Raw genomic sequence first — 20,414 nt, forward strand, 5'->3', positions numbered from 1 at the left:
TGTATCAGCTTTTTTTTTTTTTTTTTTTTTTTTTTTGCAATGCATTTAGGTAGGCTATGTTTGACAAACGTCAGTTTGAACTGGAACTGTAAACACAACACGCAACACGGGCGCATTGAAGTCATGGACAGTTCAGCAACAAACTGCCGTCTTGGTTCTGTCACGAATATTTACACAGAAAAAAAGTTTAGTTTAGTTTAGTTTAGTTTAGTTTAATTACTGTCATAGTTAAGTATGCATACAGTTGATTTGTCCCACACTTGTTGGTGTTATTCAGTCCTGGTCAGCAATGTTAAAACTCACCAGATCAGCACCAGGGGTTGGATCTTTAAAGTAGAAACCAGAGGTTTGAAAATTTCGTCTTGGGCCAATTTCTATTCCGACACCGTGTGCGCCACTAGGCCAAACATGCAACCCCATCTCCATATTTGGAGGCTGATTGCGCCATTGACAACAGCAGCTCCATGAATGGCATGATGATGAGAGGGAACTCCCAGGACATCTGTGCCTGCCGCCCACGCAAAGAGGACAGAGTGACAATAACAAGCTCTCCTTTGATCTTTTACCAACTGATGAATCACGGAGTTACCACCGACAAACCCCACCATGTCTGTGGTATGGAAACTGGTCACACGTCCGCGGTTTGTCTTCGTTGTTCAGCTGAAGGATCTAAAGGTGAGACATGCTTTGTATATTAATTTGTCTCATAAGACCTGTCTACATTTGCTCTGAAGGTTACAGTATGGGTACTTACACTGTAATATTAGTAAATCAGCTGTAGTTTTTTGTTTTTTGTTTTTTTTTTTGTCATTGCCTGAGGGCTGGTTGGACACTTGCAACCTGACTACCAAATGAAGAGAACAACTGGCTTTACAGCTGGTGTCAGCAGTTTTTCCACATATTAAACCCACATTTAAACCATTACGAAAAGATTTGGGGAGCTCCCTTGCAGACAAAACATCCTTTTTTAGCAGTTTTATTCAATAAGAGGAGAAGTGTGTACATGTGTTCCACATGCTGCTGGACTTACCTTTAGGTATTTGAGAAGGTTTTTTTTCTTTGTAGTTTATTCGATTTATTTCACAATTAATTCAATTAACTTTTCAGATTTTAATGGGTTGTTTAAAATATATTGATGAGATAACAACATACACCAACTTCACAAATTTCTAGAATAATGTGACTGTTCCAGCAACCTTCCCAGTGCATTTCACAATATTCATCAGAAAATTCACTCAAGATCATAAATGTGAAGACTCTTTTTTTTTTTGCCTTTAATCAGAAGGTGCTTGCAGTACATTTTTGCCCCATTTGCATTTATTGCAGTTTAAATGTTGCCTCAAACAGAAATAACTTATTTATTCATTACAATTTCCGCAAGTGAAGTCAAGGCGATGTAATAGTTCCTGTATACAAAAGTTGACAATAACAAAAAAAAAGTAACACTGATAATATATGTTGTATCCAACATCAAAACAATGTAGAAAAAAGAACATTGTGCGTTGTGACATATGACATATTTTTTATTTATTCCTGAACCGCGAAAAGAACAAGACATAAGAAATGACATTGCCAGTTTTCATGAAGCAGGCAGAGACCCAGCTCTGAAGGCTGTAAAATAACACTGGCTAAGAGCAGTGGATGGTCCCACCACAAGGAGGACAAGACAAAAGGGCACAGCAAGCCATGAATCATATGCTGCTGTCACCCGACCCCAAGCCATAACCCTTCACTGTGTGACTCTTTGTTTGGGTCTTATGTAATGAAATGTGGGCAGTGGTCTGCTTAAAGCATCCTTTTGACCCAGTATTCAAACAATTTTTTCTTTTCTTTTTTTGACCGCTGCTTAGTTAAGCACATCTCTGTAGAACAAGACAGTAAATATCATGACGGATTTCAACTTTATCGAATGGCATCAAATTGTTTAAAAATGACCCTTCTTTCAAATGATATGTGCAGGTATGGAGTCTCTGCCAGGGTAGGGACTCAAGAATTGTACTGTCTACAACTTTTGTTACAACAGTTCTTTTTTTTTTTTTAATGTGAAAGGGTCAGACCAGTGCTTGGAACAAGCACTGAGACTTTTAGAAGATGCTCATACACTCTTGCAGTGTGACTTTCTCTTCAGCAGTTGCTAAATTAAATCATCATAGTACAATCACTCTACTACTCACAACCCCTCTGGAGATCAGCTTCATAACTCACCAGAAAAGATGAGATAATAAGCAGAAAACTGTCCAGAACAAAAAGCATATTGATTTTCTATCGGGATTTCACATGAAACAAGGATAAACCATTTTAAAAGAACCCCAAGGGGAAGTCATTTGCAAAGTTTTGTGCTTTAGTCAATAACGTACAGATATGCTTGAATGTTTCTATAAGGGATTGGTCCTAAAACGACTTGGGTCATTATTACATGTCTCATTCATGTGTGTTGTGCATCGGAGCCAGCAGAGGGAAAGTATGCAACATGCTGTGCTGCTCAGTAACAAAATGTTTTTTTTGTGGTTCTGCAGGTGGGTTGCACAGACACGTAGTGGTAAGCACTGCGGCATCACAGCAAGAAGGTCACAGGACTTCAGCAAGGTTTGAATACCGGTCTTTCTATCTTTAGTTTGCAAATTCTCCCAGTATATGTGTGGGTTCTCTCTGGGTACTCCGACTTCCTTCCATCAACCAGAGACATGCATGTTAAGTTAATTGTTTACTTTAAATCTTCCCTAGGTATTAATGTGAGTGTAAATGGTTGTTTGTCTCTGTGTTGGTCCTGGATGGATCCCTGCAACCCTTAAGTGGACTAAGTGGTTAAGAAAATGAATGAATGAATGTTCTCCAGGTGTTACAGAAATCAAAATTCCATTACACTGGATTCCTTAAAGGAGCACAAGACTTCGCTATCATTATTATCCCAAATTCTTTGGACATCAAGTTTTAAGCTGTACATATGAAGCTCATGGAACAAGGAAGATGAAAATAACAGAATGGTTGCAGAGTTATGAGCTATAGTTCAAACTGAAAGATTTTAACTTCTGAGTTCATGTTTCCAACTTTAGGTTAGTTTCATGAAAATGGACTTGGCAGTTTTTGCATGATTTCATTGACAGAGACAAACAGAGAAACAGACAGATGGCAGCGATCACATACAGTACATACAGATATTCTTGGCTCTTGCCTTGGAGGAGGACTGAAAGCAAAGTGTAGCAGCATTAATATTCATGCATAAGAATTGTGAGTAGGAAGAGAAATATATCAGACAATATCTGTTATGACTTTAGTACATCATGGAAATCCGAGTTAATATGTGCTCAATTACTTTATTATTGCTTAGCTGAAAGAATTATATCAAATGTTTTATAGTCCATCACAAAGTCAAAGTTTCTGCCTGGATGTTTTCAGAAGCCATTTCTTTGTATTCAGTTTGCAGTGCAAACCCAATGCATTGCATTTCACATCACAGAACGACAGACAAAAAGAAAAAACTAAAATTGGAGACTTTTTAAAGTTGTTTTTTGCCATTATGTTGAACTTTTTACACTCAACAATCAGGTGATGTCACATGAAAGTTAGATAGAAAGTCAAGTTCTGAATAATTGCTTCTGAGGACAAATGTTAACATTTTAGATGTACAATTGTTAAGTTGCTAAATGTTAATGTTAACATTTGTTAACATTTTTATTATCATTTTACACAATCTTACATGGAGGCTGCAACAACTAAATTTCCCAAATTGGGATGAATAAAGTACTTTGATTATATATATTCTATTCTTATCTATTTTAGGGTTCTGAATAAAAGATAGCTCAGATATCTATGTTCATTGGTACAGATCTGTGCACAATGTAACAGATTTTCTTTCCTTTTAAGACAATGGTTATCATGTTGTATCTCCACGCCTGTGTGCGAGCAAGACAAAGAAAGCAAAGCTACACTGCCTACAGATTGCTTACATAAAGATATGCAGGAGTCACTGATTACACACTACACATAGAGGTAAGTAGTTTTAAAGATGATACTGCCATCATTTCATTTACTCGTTGGGAGATATCAGACAGTTCTGTCAAAGGGTTATAATATCTTTAGTTTACCTTTTGTCAGGTGGACCATACAGAGGTTTAAAATCATAAAATGTTTATTGTTTGATTCTCAGACATGACTAAGCATCTGTAACAAACTTAACAGATTATAACTGCTTAATAACATTGAGAATGCAATTATTAGAGTAGGTTATTTTAAGATTACAGACACAATATTGAGCTTGCTATTTTACACCTTTCTTAGGTTAGATAAGTGTCTCCAGCTAAGTATGTCAAATATAGTGATTCTGGTGTATTATTACTGACAAGTAGCTTTCACCTAATGGTTTTTGTTCATTAAAATAACCTTTAAAAAAAAAGAAATCAATTAAATCAGGGCCAAGGTCCCAATAGCTGAAGTAGATGGATGCAAGACACATTAACTCATGAACTGCAGTTGTAACTTCAAGACTTGGCTGTTATGCTAGTATTTTTGAGGCAAAGCAACAATGCAGGAACATGCAACTACAGAACTGAATGAATTTTAGAACAAAGGATATCTCTTTGCAGGCTTTTAAAACATGAAAAAGCTGCCATTCATTAATTTATTTGCTCTACAACATAGTCCAATTCAGGGCTGCTGAAAGCTGGGAAGCAGGAAAGATGAAGCCAATTCAAAGGTAAGAGGCAGGGGCACCCGTCGCACAGAGGTAACACAGAAACCCAAACAAGCTCACACTCACTCCTAGGGAGGGTTGAGAAAAGCTCAGCATGCCTTTGCTCCACTTGTATGGTAGTGTGATGGTTGACACTTCCTGTGCTTCCTCACCGCAAAGAGTTCACTGGTTCAAACCTTGGTTAGGGATGGATTTGAACTTTTCACAGTACCAGTCAAAATTTTGGACACACTTTTCCATTAAATCCAATGGGAAAGTGTGTTCAAACTTTTAACTGGTAGTGTTTATGGAATTTGCATGTTCTCATTGATAAATTATTGAATAATAAAGTATGCCAGGATGCACTGGCCTAACGGTCCATAAATGTGCATAAGTCTGCCAGGACTTGGAGTAAACACATATTTCCATAACTACCTATCCTCTTCACATGCTGTGTTTGTGTGCATGCGCGTTCACAACCTGTGTGTATTTGGTGTGAAAGTGCAGAACAGTATGCGGTTAATAGAACGGTGAGGCCTACACTTCTCTCGCTCTGCCTCCCAGGTCCCCTTGCAGCTAGTACAGGATAAGGCTTTTTCTGTTGCCAACCTCAGATCCTGATGAAAAATTAACTAGCTCTCTCTCTCTCTCTCTCTCTCTCTCTCTCTCTCTCTCTCTCTCTCTCTCTCGCTCTCTCTCTCTCAGTACAGTACTGTCAGCTTGGCATCAAGGCCTTCTGCCTTCCGTATCCTTTGCCAAGGCTTCTGGGAGGAAAAACAGACAAAGTAGAATTAAAACCGGGCTATTTTCTTGGCATGCGGCTTCTTTCCTCAGGATATTTGGGAGCAAAGCTGGGCTGACAAAAAAACTAATCTAACTAGGTCTCATATGGTACTCACATAAATATTGCAAAACACATTTGAGTTTCAGCCACCTCATTTTTAAGAAATTTCCTTCAGATTATAGCCAGTGTTTAAAAGAATGAACAAGGTTCCGTCAGTGTGTGTGTGTGTGTGTGTGTGTGTGTGTGTGTGTGTATTAGTCAACAGCAAGGGGTAGAAAATAAGGATAAAAACCACTTTGGATGGAAAATGAAATATTCATGAGTGAAATTTGAATAAGCTACAACATAGACAGATTTTTAGGTATGCTGCTCTGCAAGATTATATGACTAAGTATTTAAGGGGGTTCCCAAGGATTGAATCCTATTTTTGTGGTGACTGTGAATGTATGATGTCTGTCAAAACTAATAGAACAACTTTTTAAGAAAAGTATCTTCACCCCTTGCCTTTAAAAAGAGCAGCTAAAGAGGCTTGCGCTCTGATAGTTTTGCATAAAGTCAAAGTCTTAAATTAAGCCTCTTCAACAGAAACATTTCAGTCTAAAATGTTGTTTTTGCAACACACCCCTCAAGGTTTTAGGAATGTTGTTATGAAAGTACTTGTTATCCAGCCTCACATAAATTCTTTAAATATCAGCAGTTTTGCACATCTTGCAAACACTATACAGACAAGTTGCACCCAATTATGAGAGTCTTGCTGGGATTTCTGATTTTTATTCTACTTCAAGTATCTCTCTTGGACTTCAAAAAGTTTAGAGATAAAAAAAAAAGAGGTGCCTCAGTTGGATGGTTCAGCTGATGGGAGCCCTTTTAAAATGAACCCACTCGAAAGTTTCACGAACACTTCACAGTGAAATCACTGTTTTTAAAAGATGGGGTGGCATTTCACACATTACTTGCTGACACAGGAATCCCCATTGTTGACTCATCCAACGTGTTTTAATCTAAATGTTGAAAATCTTTTCAAATGATGTCAAAACGTGACAAAGCAAGAACATTATTTGTTATTCTCTTTGAAACAATCCCTCACACATAAAGGGAGATTGTACTTGAACACAGTTGTATGAGCAAAAACGTCTTTCTAAACATATCATGGAACAAAAAAAACGCTTGTTAATGCAATATCTGTCTTTTGTGGAAATACTGTAAACATTTATGGCCTGAGAAGCTCATATTGGTGCTTTCAGCAAAAGTAACTTCTTAAAGGCTTTTGTGAAGTTGTTTGAAACTTCTGAACAATCTGCCAAGTAAAATTCCTTCATGTTCAAAGGCTTTGAGGGTTCTGATACTTCAAACTTGTCCCCAGCATTTTGGTGGGATTCAACTCTGGAGCTTAACTTGGCCTATTAATCAGCCTCACTATCTTTGCATGATACGGCTTTTTTTTTTTTTAGACATTATTTGAGACAGATGGCTTATATTATCCATAAGCACTGTTTTATATGATTCATGTCATTGTTGATTCAGTAACTGCAAGCTGTTCATTTCTGAGGCAATGAAGCACATCCAAGCCAGTATTTCAGCTACCACACTGTAGTCATGTTTGAGTATCACAGCTTTAAAAGGGAATGATTTAGTGAGGATAAACAAGACAAAAAGCATTTAATTTCTAATAAATCATTTTCACTTTGTGGGAAAAAAACAAAAGATTGAAAAGTCCTATTACAGTGCAGGTTATGTCTTTATTTTTCTTAATGAAACTGACTGATTAAAAACCATCTATGAGTATATATACATACCTTTTACTTGTCTTTTTAACTGTATTCTACAGCAAAGTTTTTACTGTTAGAACCTTATTCAGTGATACTTCCCATGTTAAGTTAGACTACAGCTGTCTCACTCAACATCTGTTTATTTCACTTTGTCAGTTACTGCAGGTATATTTTTAAAAGCTTTTTTTTAAGCAAACAAACCGCAGGAAAAAAAAGGAACATTTTCTTCAAAATAAACTTATGAAGAACTAAGTCAGTCTGAAAGCTCCAAAATGCACCACTAAAGCAAACCAAGCCCACCTCAAGAGCAGCACTGCAGCACAAGGTGACATAAGGTCACTAGCTTAGTATGTGCCAGATGAAACTGTAATTAACCATGATATTCCTCTGAAACATTTGGTCATGCACGAGTGTTCCCTCTGCTGTTTGTGTGGGTAGCTCAATGCACACGGGATAGACCCAAAGCAGTAGAAACCATCAATTAGCCTTGAAGAATTGAATTAAACACAGTCTAATGTCCTTCCCAGACAACACGTGCTACAAAAACATGGACATTACCGGAGTAAGGGTCAAGTTTAATGGCTATGAAAAGAAAAGCACAGAGTGGCACGAAGGTTTTAAGATATGTAGTCTCTGTTATATTGCTGCTCTAACTACTTACATCCTACCTTAGCAGAAAGACTGAAAACACAGAAGCTGCTATGATTCTCATTGCCTCAGGTTACACCTATGGAAACAGCATATATTTGACTCTGGAAGTGTTTTGTCATCAATTAATTGTGCATGTAATTTTCACGAGTACTAATAGAATTATTAAAGAAGGAGAGTACATGAATAGTCTGGAAACAGGAAATAGAGGCCTGCATGGTGGTGCAGTGGTTACCCCAGCAAGCTCACAGCTAGAAGGTCACTGGTTCAAGCCTTGGATTGCATGTTCTTCCTTTGTATTCCTGTTTATGCACTTCTCTGGGTACTCTGGCTTCCTCCCGCTGTCTAAACACATGCACATTATGTTAATTGGTCACTCTAAAATCTCCCTAGTACTAAGGGGTTTGTACCTGCATGGACTGGCGACCTGACCAGTGTGTGTACCCTACGAACTGCTGAGACAGGCTCCAGTTTCCCAGTGACCCTTTGATTGGACCAAGTAGTACAGAAAATTCATGAAAAACATAAACAAGGAATATATATAGAGCTGAAGATGGAACAGATCTGTATGTTGGACTGACTACAAACTTCACTCTCACAGTCAGTTTGGGATGGAGATCATGTCATTTTTTGCTTTGTTAACTCTTACTTCTTTAGATTTTTAAAACAATATGAATGTGAAAAAGCAAAAAAGAAACACCAAAAGGCGCACCATCCAATTATCAGATAAAGAGTCTCAGATGAATTATGGAACACAAACAAAGCCCCCCCCCCTTCTTTTTTTTAATTTTTTTTTTTTTATAATCAAATGCCAAAGATGAGAGCGGGTTAGCCTCTCCTCAATGCTCCTCAACCCTCAATGTCAAAGCTTTGGTGCAGTCATGCAGCACTCAGAACCATTTTCAAGCATTTTTTGTTTTATCTTAACATTTGACATTTCTTATTTTCAAACTTTTCAGGCTGGAATATGGGCCCTAAACTTTTATCCTAAACTTCAAAACTTTCAGAACATGTATTTTTCTTAAGCCTATGTCTCTCTGTCAGTTTGAGCTTGAAGAGCATGCAGTCTGCTTGCACATCTTCGCAGTTCTCTTGTACTTTATGGTACTAAGTTATTTTACATTGCCATTTGTTTTCAATGGACTTCTCAGTCTTTTGCGGAATGGAAACAGAAACACTTGGAAATTTAGAGGATCTTTTTTAAAATGTATGATTAGTTCAGTGCTGGCCTTCAGACTTACATGAATATTTAATTTCTTATGCTGTCATTGAAGCCATGACCAATAATTCTTATACTGCAGGTTCAACTGCACCTCGTGTTAACATTTACAAATTCATGGACTTGAATTTACTGAGGATGATGATTCTTAAATCTACCAAACTGTTTTTAATTCACGATTCATTTGAATATTTATTTTGACACAATACTTAAACATAGAAATTTGAAGGACCCATTACATACACTCACTTCACATTTATAATTGAATTTTCAGGCTCAACAAAACCCCTTTTAACAATTCAATAATCGTTCTACCTGTTAGTATGTTATGTTCAAAAACATTATCTAATTATCTAATATTTTACTGCACGTTTTAATCTAATCAGTCCTATTTGTGGCAGCAGCAGGCAACTTTGAGTGGAAAATTATATACACACTGTGAGTTGTTAAACACTATAACCCAGTGTCTAACAACACACAGCAGACAGATAAAGTACTCAGGTGTGAACATAGTGCTGCTTTCAGCTTCCAAGGAGTCAGTTTATTTTCCTCATGAATCAGTGAAGAAATTAGTGAAAATGGACAGCCGATGTTTTGACACTTTAAAAGGCAATTATGTCTTTATAGCTTGTTTTACTGCCGGGGGCTTTAAAATAAAAAACTCTTTTAATGCTGCTTTTAAGCAAAATTTTATGATTCTTAAGATACCCCCATTTGTATATGTGTTCAATAGATTTTAGCTCCTTTAGAAATGTAGTAAAGTTTAAAACCTACAAGAAACATAAAAGGGAATAACCACCGTGTGCATGCTCAGGATGGGGATTGAATGGAAGAGAAGATTTTATGCATTTATCTGTAGCTGTGTGTCCTTCAGTAATAAATCTATGTTATCTGTTTTCATATTGTTCCCTGTCTTTAATGTAGTCTGGATAGGTTCAAACTCCCTTTGACCTCCCAAATACAAAAGAAGCTAGTAAACAAAATGAGTAAAACTTGAAATGTATCTGTTCATATCTGCAGCTTTTGCTATCTTTCCATTTGCAATCACCCAAGACTGCACACTACGGATTTCCAAGCCAAACACTGTCTACAGTAAGTCAATCAACAAACTCAGAGGGCAAGTTCAAAGCAGTTTTAATCGCATTAGAAGTTTTCATACAGTCATTTAAAAGTCTAAACATTTCCATTGTTAAATTGCCATTTTCATTCTTATCTTCTGCATGCAGGGTCATCATGAATTAAACAGCAAATGCAAACCATGAACGCAAAGCCTGTTTCCTTCTCAAAAAACCCAAACAAATTTTAAATCCCAGGTTAATTGGATGTAGGAGTGGAATTCATTTTCCAGACCTTTCACACCTTTTGTTTACTTGGGTTGCAAGAAAGGTTTCTGATGTATTAAACAATAGTCATCTCAACATATTTCTGCACAAATTCCACAATAACAGTTCTTTGCAAGTTAATTTTTTGCACCATAAATAAGTGACTTTGTTGACTTTGACTCCAGCGTTATCTGCTCCAGATCAGTAAGGACTGGTCTCAACACAAAGGCTTGCCATGCCTCATGTTGTTGGCACAGGTTCGACCCACGTTGGCCCCCTCCAAGAGTAAATCAGAGAGTCGGTCCAGGCCAAGGCAAGTGGTGAGGGGGCTGATCAGGCCATATAGACCCCCTAAGGTGATGCTAATGGGCCAGCCGATGCACAGGAGTACCACCAGCCATATGACACACCAGAAACATGACCCACAACTGGCCATCCTAGTCTGGAGGAAAGAGGCAACATTTCAATACTGGTAACCGAGTCAAAATGTAAACTGGCATATTTTGCAAAGCCAAATGCTTTCACTTTTGTTGAGCTGATAAACAACTATAACAGGGCACTTTAGATTGCACATGATAGTGTGTCCAGGGAGCAGCAGTGCTACTTAAGTAATAATAACAGATTATCAGATTGAGATGTGCAATGTTGATGATCTGGAAGTGCTTGTTAGGATTAGGAAGTGTTTTTTTTTCTATAGCATGACAGCCTGGTCATTTCAGACAATAACCACCAGGCTTATCTGCATGTTGAGGTCAAGTGACCATCAAGAGACATAGTGTTGAAGACTGGCACTAACACATTAGTCACCCTCTAATAGCAGATCAGCTGAGATTGTGCAGAACTTTGGTGATAAGCACAACTGTCAACACTAAGTTACAGCAAGGAATAAAATGTGCTGCTATTCTGAGCTTGCTGCGTTATCCACATTGGGAAATTTCCATTTGGTATCCTGTGCAGCATTTGTATTTTTCTTTTTGCTACAGTGAATTTTTTTCCCCACATGCAATGCTAAGAGAGGGAGTAAGACTGTAAATCTTTTTTGTTTGATAAAAACCCACAAGAAGAATCTGCCCTGAGGTCCAACCTTGAAGTTAAGATAGTAGAACCGATGGTTTTATGAGTGTGAAAGTGTTGTGTGCTGTCAGAGTGATTCCCTAAGCTTGCTGCAGCTTTAAGACACAATGGTCAGATCTTTCTCCCCTCCAGGCACAGCTGCCTTGACTCTAAGTAATGTGTAATTTCCTGTTGTGACACTGCTGTCACGTAGGGTTGGGCAATAAATTATACATCCTGCACGAGTGTGTCTCATGGTGGATCCCGTGCTCCTGGTAAACACCCTCATATTAAAAAGGAGCGTAGAAAACAACTACCAAAGCAGTGGTTTTAAGGCGAAAAATGAAACATTACAACCAAAAAGCAAAATTAAATTTTATATTATCTAAAATTCTAAACTTTTTTATTTTGCTTCTGTAATCTTAAATATCATGCAATCACATTTTAAGGATTTAAACGAACTAAATCATCCTCTAAAGATATGAAACAATATTGAAAACCTTTTTTGCTGATTTTATCATTAGTAAAGTTAGCGTGGAAAGAACACAGCAATCATGAGTTAACTGTTCGCACCAAGTTTTACTGCATGCTGTTAGTTTCTGTGACACATTAACCCTTAGCCAAGGTTAGAAATGAGAGCTTTGCAAAGTAGCTATTAACCTAGTGAATACCTGTCCTGTGAGTATAAAAGACATGTTCACCTTCAGCAGAGAAAAGGTTCTGGACAAAGCGAGTGCCTGCGCTTTCCTTCCTGTGTGAAGCAAATGTCCAAGATCCTGCTAGAGGCTTCGAGCGAGGATGAGTGTGAGCAGCAGCCACTGCCCACCAGTTAGTTCTAATTTACTACAACAAGGTATTACAGGCAGCTGAATTGTCATGGGGCCAGCTGGGAGAAAACAAAGTTCACAGGAGAACTTAACAGAGGGAGGGTATTGCACAATGCAGGCATTCATGGGACTCAAGAAAAAGTATGCGTGGTGTCATGGGATTTAAGGCTATTTGGTGATCTAGTTGAACATGTGGTGCATTTGTCTGGAGGCTGACGCTGCATTTTATTCTACCTGCGTTTCTTCTAAACATTCAGTGTAAAATATGTTTCTTCCACTATTTTAACAGCATCATCCTGCATGTCGTCATCATGTTGGTTTAGAAAATCTGTCAGTGATTCGTAAGTCATTCTCAGTCAACAAAGACAATCTGGTTGATTTAACATGTTCTTTTTCTTCAGCTGCTTAAAAACACTCCTGTGAACCTTTACCCAGGGTGCCCTCTACTTGGACAGTAGGGAGAAACAAAACAGACATTTCCTGACTCCTCACTTGACTGAGTGTCTCTCCACATCCATCAGCACATGGTTCTCCATCAGGTCTTCATCTGGCTCAGGCACAAGCAGCTGTGCTGCTGCTGACCTGCTCTTTCAGCAAGCCTTAGGTATGATGTAACAACTACTAACCTCTGGTGCATGATAATGAATAAATTCCCAGCCTGTTTTGCCTGCAGGGTCGAGGACTGCGTTAACCTCTTCATTTTAATTAAAGTTTAAATTACTAAGACCTACTTTACATTGGCTTTCATACATTTTGATGTCAACTTAAATTTTTTTTTTTTTTTACATGCAGTCAGTACACCTCATTCATAATGATCCAGATGATGTAAAACACCCTGCAGCTCAGCATGTCAATACTACTGGGCACACAATACAAATGGTGGAGGATTTAATGTTGCTGGTTGAGTGACTGTACTTCCAGAGGGTGAGTTAAAATCCCCCAGCATGCACACTGGCTCTTGGGTAAAGTGACTGACCTACAAATGCAGCTTAGTATCAGCTTGTGCTGCTGGTATAGGTTGAGCCAATCAGATCTGAGTTGTGCTTCACACAGAGGAGCGAAGCAGATGAATGGATGCACGTATCATGACAAAGAGATTCTTACAAAGCCTTAATATGTTGACTGGGGGCTATTTGTTGGAGTGAGTGTATGAGAGAGATATAAAGATCAGAGGCTCAAAGTTTATTATCAGCTTTGAGAGTTACATAAAAATAAACAGCAGTGAAGATAAAAGGATTCCCTTTTCTTTTTTTTTTTTTTAATAAATGATAAAAAGATACAGTGTAGAAAAAATAATGGAACAACAAAATTTGGATCTTTTCAGTGGAAAACAAATTCAGACTCAATTACCTCACTACATTTTATCTAAAAGGAACCCACTTGGTCCTTTAATAGCAGTCCCATAAAAGATCCTCTACGGCATTTGCTCCTCTGTGCTGTCCTCCCCATCACTGTCGCTGTCTCTGCCTGGGTGCTCCGGCATCTTTCCGTGGTCTTCTGGATCCTGATCTCCCTCCCTCTCACTTGTCTCCTCTCTGTTTGGCTCAGAGCTTGAGTCTCCACTGTTTTCCTGCTCCATGGGGGTTTCTTCCAGTGGCTCCGGAGAGATACCCGGTGCCTTCGCAATCTCAGCATCCTTCTCGTTCTGCTGTGGAGGCAAAGCCAGTTTCTGCTGTTGCTGCTGAGAAGCCCAAACAAAGGAGGACATTTAAAACATTGAGGAAACAATACCACATTATTATGACAATATATTATTGAGTATATTCAGTTATCTGATTATTAGGACAACAAAATAACTTTTACAAAAACTTTTCACAGACGTGTAAGAAAAAAATAATGCAAACATTCATGCATTAACTCAAGGATGCTTGTAAAAGACTCCATCAGTTTAAGCTGTTTATGTTTATTATAATAAAATGCAATAAATTTAGAAGAATTTTAGATCTGTAAAGTCTACTTCAGGAAAGTTAACCTTACAACAATGTGGTCTTTCATCTAATAATCCTTTTATTATTTAGACAGCATTAGACAGAGAATACATAGTTTAAAAACCACTCAAGCTTCATCTAATTAGTTTGGCTTGTGGCCTGTTAATTCTTCACATGCACAACTACATTTTTACATTTGACCTATTTAGTCTACTGCCTCATAATTCAAAGGCTGAAAATAATAAAACAGAAACCACAAAGACGGTAGAAGCTGAGAACGTTGGACAGATGTTAACACTCATAATTCTGTTTCATCGAAGGACTGCAATCTTTAGTTTCACAAATAAATAGTTTAAACTGCACAGCTGGTTATTTACATGTCTATTTTAAGCACCCGCAGTCATGGTTAAGATTTTTTTTTTTTTTTTTTTACCTGTCTATACTTCTGGGACGTCTGCAACATGTGCATGTACATATTATACACAAGGTTTGCCATCTCTGGCATGCTCTTCACAATTTGATCAGGCTGTCCAGATGCATCTCTCTGAAAGGAAGAAACACAATAACAGTAAGAGAAAGCTGGCTTAGAGTGTAGGATGTGATATTTAAGAAAATAAAATAGAAGAAATGTTTATCAGTCTTGTCATGCACCACCTGGAGAAACACTGATCCAAGGCAAAATGTGTGAAGAAATCAGAATTCCCATGCCCATTCTACTGGCTGCTTGCTATTTGTAAGCAAACGTTTCAGCCTCCAGCTATCACTGCTCACACACTAATCAAACGAAGTTCAGGATACATAATCAGTTATTTGACCACATCAGTATGCAGACAGAGTCTTGCAACCTAAACTGAAGAGAGATGAGCAGAATATTCTATCTGCTGGACTGCTGCCTCAAATACAGTGAGGATGTTCACAGGAGGCCTGTGGGCATCATGTCAGAGTCAATAAGAATAAGAGCTTTACTGCTCTACAACTCCACTGTTCTTGAGGCCTCTCAGCTGTAAAGCACTTGTTTAAAAAGTTTGTGGATTGATGGTTTCCCCCAACTTTTCCTGTTAAGTGATCATACTGTAAGTATGTATGTTATCATATGCTGCCATAGTGGTTTCCTAAATAAAGGCTAAATAGCCTAAAACAGTTCTGTTCCAGTGTTGCCAAAATCGGACTTTTAATCTGCATCTGTGTGTCAGCAGCAGGAGGTTAGCAAGGGGCCATGTGTGTGACCAAAAGAGCTGTCCCTCATGGGGATGAACACGCTGGAGTCAGAGAAAGTGTTAGAGGCCAGGGGGTATTTACGACACCCCCATTGCAACATAAGCCAGTCAGTGAGACGGTGACCAGACAACAGCCGTGTCCTGCTGGTCAGGCAGGATTTGGGAGAGTGGTTTTGTCTTTTGATTCGTGGAGTTTATTTATAACTGTTTCCCAAGCTTATAGACATCTCAACAGACCCAGTTCATGCAGAAAACTGGAGGAGGATTTGGGACCAGTGAGGGCCAAGGGGAAGATTCCATTCACAAAATGGAAGAAGAAATAAACAAACTCCAGCAGCAGAGGTGTGGGGAGGTACTTATGATGACTTAAAAAAAAAGTTTGTTAATACTTTAAACAAATAGATTTAATAGATTAGGAGTATGGAGCATAAACGGACTAAAACACGTCTGCGTACAGGTTGTTCCTGGTTGTAGTACTCATGTGGTCTGATGTGCAGCTGCAGCGGTCTGGCGGTGAGCTGGTTGAAGGCAGGAGTCAGCTCAAAGCAGTTCTGGAACAGCGACACCCGGGCAAAGATGTACAGACCCAATCTGGCTCTTGACATGGCTACCACCAGACGCCTCATATCCCTGTAGGGGACAGAAAAAAAAAACAAAAACAAAAAAAAACAGTTAAGGATTTGTTTGACACGAGGAAGACAACTATGCAAAGGGACTCATGTGGGTGGAGAGGAAAACTGAGAAATTATTCAAGGGAAAAAAAAAAAAAAAGGAAAAAAAAGAGAAAATCATGTGTAGGGGAAAAACAAAAACTCGGATTGCGATGAAAGACTGGAGTAAAGCTGGAAGAGAAAAAGACAAGTGTAGAGTAGGAGGAGGGAGGTTTAGGGATGGATAAGCAGGACTAGGTGAGTGGGACAAATATAGAAGCTCAGAAAGAAATAAAGGAATTGAAGGCAAAGGGCATGGATAAGTCGAGTTGACAAAGAGAGGGAGAAGTGGGAGAGTAGAGGAAAGGGTAGATTTAGGTTACTTTTTTTTCTTGCCATCAAGGAGAATTAAGAGATTAGAGACAGAGGAGTAATTTCTCTGTGAAGAGGAAGAATCCTGCTTGGCTTGCTGTAGCGGTAAAAGTGGTTGTTTATCTACTCTGTCGAGGAATTCTAGTGAAGGTGTATTTATCGATGTATACAGTGTACCTATACAGAAGTCAAAAAGCTAGATAACAGATAAAACCCTTCTGTGAACATATGGCAAGCCAAAAGTTAAGCTGCACTGTAAACAATGCACACTGCAAATGTCCTCCTACTAAACTGCATGTTATTTAACATTCTGCATAATAAGCAGCATTCAAAAATACAAGTCTTTGTTAACTGTAGCTGCAAGAACTGACTTTATAAAAAGTCTTTGGTTTGATTAGGAAGAATACACCACATCATTTCTGGATGCATTTGCAACACATATTATAACACATGTACATACTAAAATGCAGCTAAAAATATAAAATGAGGATTCCACCTGAGCACATGAGATTAAGAGGATTAATCCTTGCAATATGCATGATGAGTTTCATGAATATGCAAAAAAAAAAGCTTGAGAACCACTAGGCGGGGAATGAGAAAGTTAACATGAACAGCAGATCTGTCTGGAGATTATTGCATATTTTAGGCAAAATGATACAAAACGGAATTTGAAAGCAAAATATTTCCACAGAGACAAACTACAACAGCCTACACCAATGAGCACAGAGCTGTAGAGGACATGAACCAATCATAAGGCATGGTAGCCCGTGGACATGGTACTACTGAGAGACGCCCACCTGGGCTGAGCTGTGGCTTGATGGGGCAAAGTGAACCAATACCGTTTCTGTGTGCATGTGTGTGTCCAGCTTTGAGTGTGTATATGTCAGAGTGTGTCTGCATCTGCGTTGCCTTGTCAAAGTACATGCACCCGTATTTGAATGGGCTTTGGTAAATCAGCAGGAATGCTTCTTCTGTCAAAGAAAGGGTCAGCTCATCATATGGTCAGCTGCGTCCCCTGTGGTTGTCACGGCAGCAGATTGCCATGAGGAGAGATGCTGGACCATGGGAGAGTGCATGAGCAGAATTATGAGGTTAAAGTCAGTGGTGCACACCCCCTCCTTTGCATACCGAGAGTTTTCCTGATATATTTAATGCAGATTAAAGAGATTCAAGCCAGAAATGTATAAAAATTATCTTTTAATTTATTTCTAGAACAACTTGCCACTAAAGTGGAAAAAAAAAAGGAATTGCTAAATAAGGATGAATCTGCATTTAGGTCTAGATATATTATTTATCAGTAGTTTTATTCCAACACTTGGCTGATCAGATGTGATAAAGTTTGGCATGCTTATTAAACAGAAGTATGATCAAATTTCATTAAAATATTCTCATGTGAAATGACTACAACTGTCCTCATTTTGGCAAAAAACTGAGTATTAATGGGCTTATCAGTCATGTTATCAAGTTGAATCATGGCTTTTATGTTCACTCCTGTCTGAAGTTGGAATCCAGGACATCAGGAGCTTCAGCCACTTCTCAATCCACGTGCACTGAACAGATAAAACACTAACAATCTATTTGGCAGGATATAATACATAAGACAAGCTTAGATGAATGATACAAAGCGGACAGAGGGCACTCCCAGCAAGATAAATGATCATTTTTTTGTGCCAAACTCTGTTGTCCGAGTGACATCAAGTCATATATTTATCTGTAAGACGAGCTTGAAACATAGCTTTTAACCTGCCTTTTTTTGCCACTTCACCTTCTCACACAGACAGGGTGTGGTTTAAAAGAGGGGAGCTTGTATTTAGCAGCAATGGGAAGGACCTATTATTCGCTCTGGAGTTCCAATTTCCAGGCTGTCCAGTGCTGTGATAAAGCTGTGAGCAGAGCAATTCCAAGAGCAGCTAATGTACATCACAGCCAGCGGCCAGTATGGCACACAGAAGTGCTGTAGATGAGTTCGGCTTCAATGTCCTGATAATAAAGCATGTGGTATTTTAGGGCTAAAGAGCTCACTGGGATCCCATGGCAGTTGCAAAGTGAAAGGCCATTTGACCACAAATCAATTCAGTGAAATGAGGAAGAAGCTGGGAGTCAGGAAAAGAAGGAGCAGACAGATAAGAAGACAGAGCTACACTCCTGCAAGGAAGGGGGATGGATCAGCAGAGACCAATGGGACATGGAGGCTTCTCTTAACCAGGACAAAAACTAAAGTCAGCTCTAGTCATACTCCTGTCCTGAAGCAACTTTATTCTTTCTGCATCAACATTGAGCCATAGCTAACGCATGCATCAACACAGCCATGTTGTTCTTACCGTCAAACCTCATTCAGTGTCACACATAACAAAAAGAGAAAGTCTTCTGAGAGCAGCTGTCTCAGCATAGTCAAATTCCAGCATTTCTGCTGTGTTGTTTCCCTTGAGGATGTTTATCTTAGATATAGTTGCTATTACATGTAATTTTATAGTAGATCGGCTGTTCGACGCTGAGGGCAATTTTGTATCAGGTACATTTTTCAGCTTGACATGCACTGAAATAATTACCTTAAATGTCCCACAGCTTTGGTGCGGACCAGTGAGAGGATGATATAGTCGTTCTGCTGACCCTGGAACCTGTCCACCGTTGTAACCTGTACAAACACAAAATATTCATTATTTAACAAGCAACACACGAATAACACATAAATATCAAGGATGTGTTATTTAAGCTTTGGCAGCTGAAATACTCTGCAAATGAGTGCTTGCCTTTGAGTCAGGTGGAGGGATTTAGCTGAAATGTTTAGACACATGAGAGAAAATACTTTCTCCTTTCAATTCTTTCTCTTTCCGTTCTATTTATTTATATTTGAGAAGGGGGGATGATAAAAAAACGGTGCCTTCGTCTTCTTGTTGCCGTTATCTATGAGGGCCACATGGGCAGCCAGGAGCATTAATACGGCTTAGAGGGCATTTGCCACCACTCGCCTCTTACCAAGCCCCCTGAGAATCAGGTCCCGCATACTGAGGGGGACACTCTGGTTGACTTGATCAAAGGTTATTTTAGGGACAAATAAGAGGAAAAGTATCTTTCTGTAAGATTTTACTTTAGATCAAAATAAAACTTGCATTTGTGAAATTCCATCATTTACATAGTTAATCTGGTCTTGCTGGGAAATGAACTTATTCCCATAAATGAGAAAAATGACTGCGGCTGAGCTGCTGCGCCTTACATAATTAAGGCACGACACAATGGCAAAAAAAAAAAAAAAAAAAAAAGGGTGAAATGAAATCCTTCTATAAGGGAGAATGATGGTCTCCTAAGTAAGCGAGTCATATGTTCTGTCTTTCTAACACAAGAAATCTTCATAATATAAAGTTATATACAAGATAAAACACTCTTACATTTAAGAGTAGGAATAAAACTTTTAATGGAAAAGATCAAAGTAATGCATTGAAGAAAACATCGATCACACTGTTAAAACAAATGAGGAGATCTGTTTGAGAACATTTGTGGTGCAATCTCCTGCACTTCAACCTGCTTTTGGATCTTGCGCAATTTACCATAAAAAAAAAAAAACCTCCAGAATTTTTAATTGACTTGACGTCATGCTGGACTGTTCTCTCTGCAATAACATTACCTCATGAAGATGTCGCTGAACTGGTAAAAATCAATGGCCATACCATAAATAATAAGACTGTTAAAGTACCTTGTAAAATTCAAGCTGACCTTACATAAAACAGAGAATACCCTCATGAAAAACCTTAATCATGACCACACAAGGATTTTAAGTCTTCTCCAAAATAATGGTTACAGGAAACAAAAAAAAAAAAGAGAACCAGTAGCCTAAACCTGCACAAGATAAGTTAGCTGAGAACAGATGCTGCATAAACAAAACAAGACATAAGTCCTCATGAATTGCTATTGTACAAAAAACACTGCTGTGAAGTTATGCACCACATGCAGATGAACTC

At 38.5% G+C, this 20,414-nt stretch overlaps 1 protein-coding gene across 3 annotated transcripts in view; it reads right to left on the reverse strand.

Annotated features, from left to right (window-relative positions):
- Positions 1 to 13,527: 13,527 nt before the first annotated feature.
- Positions 13,528 to 20,414, reverse strand: part of aqr (aquarius intron-binding spliceosomal factor) — a 54,993-nt gene continuing 48,106 nt past the window's right edge. For 2 of the 3 annotated variants that reach the window (XM_079262261.1, XM_079262260.1), the window contains exons 33-36: positions 19,008 to 19,093; positions 15,892 to 16,066; positions 14,653 to 14,763; positions 13,528 to 13,972 (exon numbers count right to left, since the gene is read on the reverse strand). In XM_079262261.1, coding sequence (XP_079118387.1) covers positions 13,706 to 13,972; positions 14,653 to 14,763; positions 15,892 to 16,066; positions 19,008 to 19,093 — 639 coding nt within the window. In that variant the 3' untranslated portion in view covers positions 13,528 to 13,705. The remainder of the gene's footprint in view (positions 13,973 to 14,652; positions 14,764 to 15,891; positions 16,067 to 19,007; positions 19,094 to 20,414) is intronic. The other variant, XM_079262262.1, reaches the window with a different exon arrangement.

Source organism: Telmatherina bonti, assembly GCF_933228915.1.
Source record: "Telmatherina bonti genome assembly, chromosome: 22".
Classification (NCBI taxonomy): domain Eukaryota; kingdom Metazoa; phylum Chordata; class Actinopteri; order Atheriniformes; family Telmatherinidae; genus Telmatherina; species Telmatherina bonti.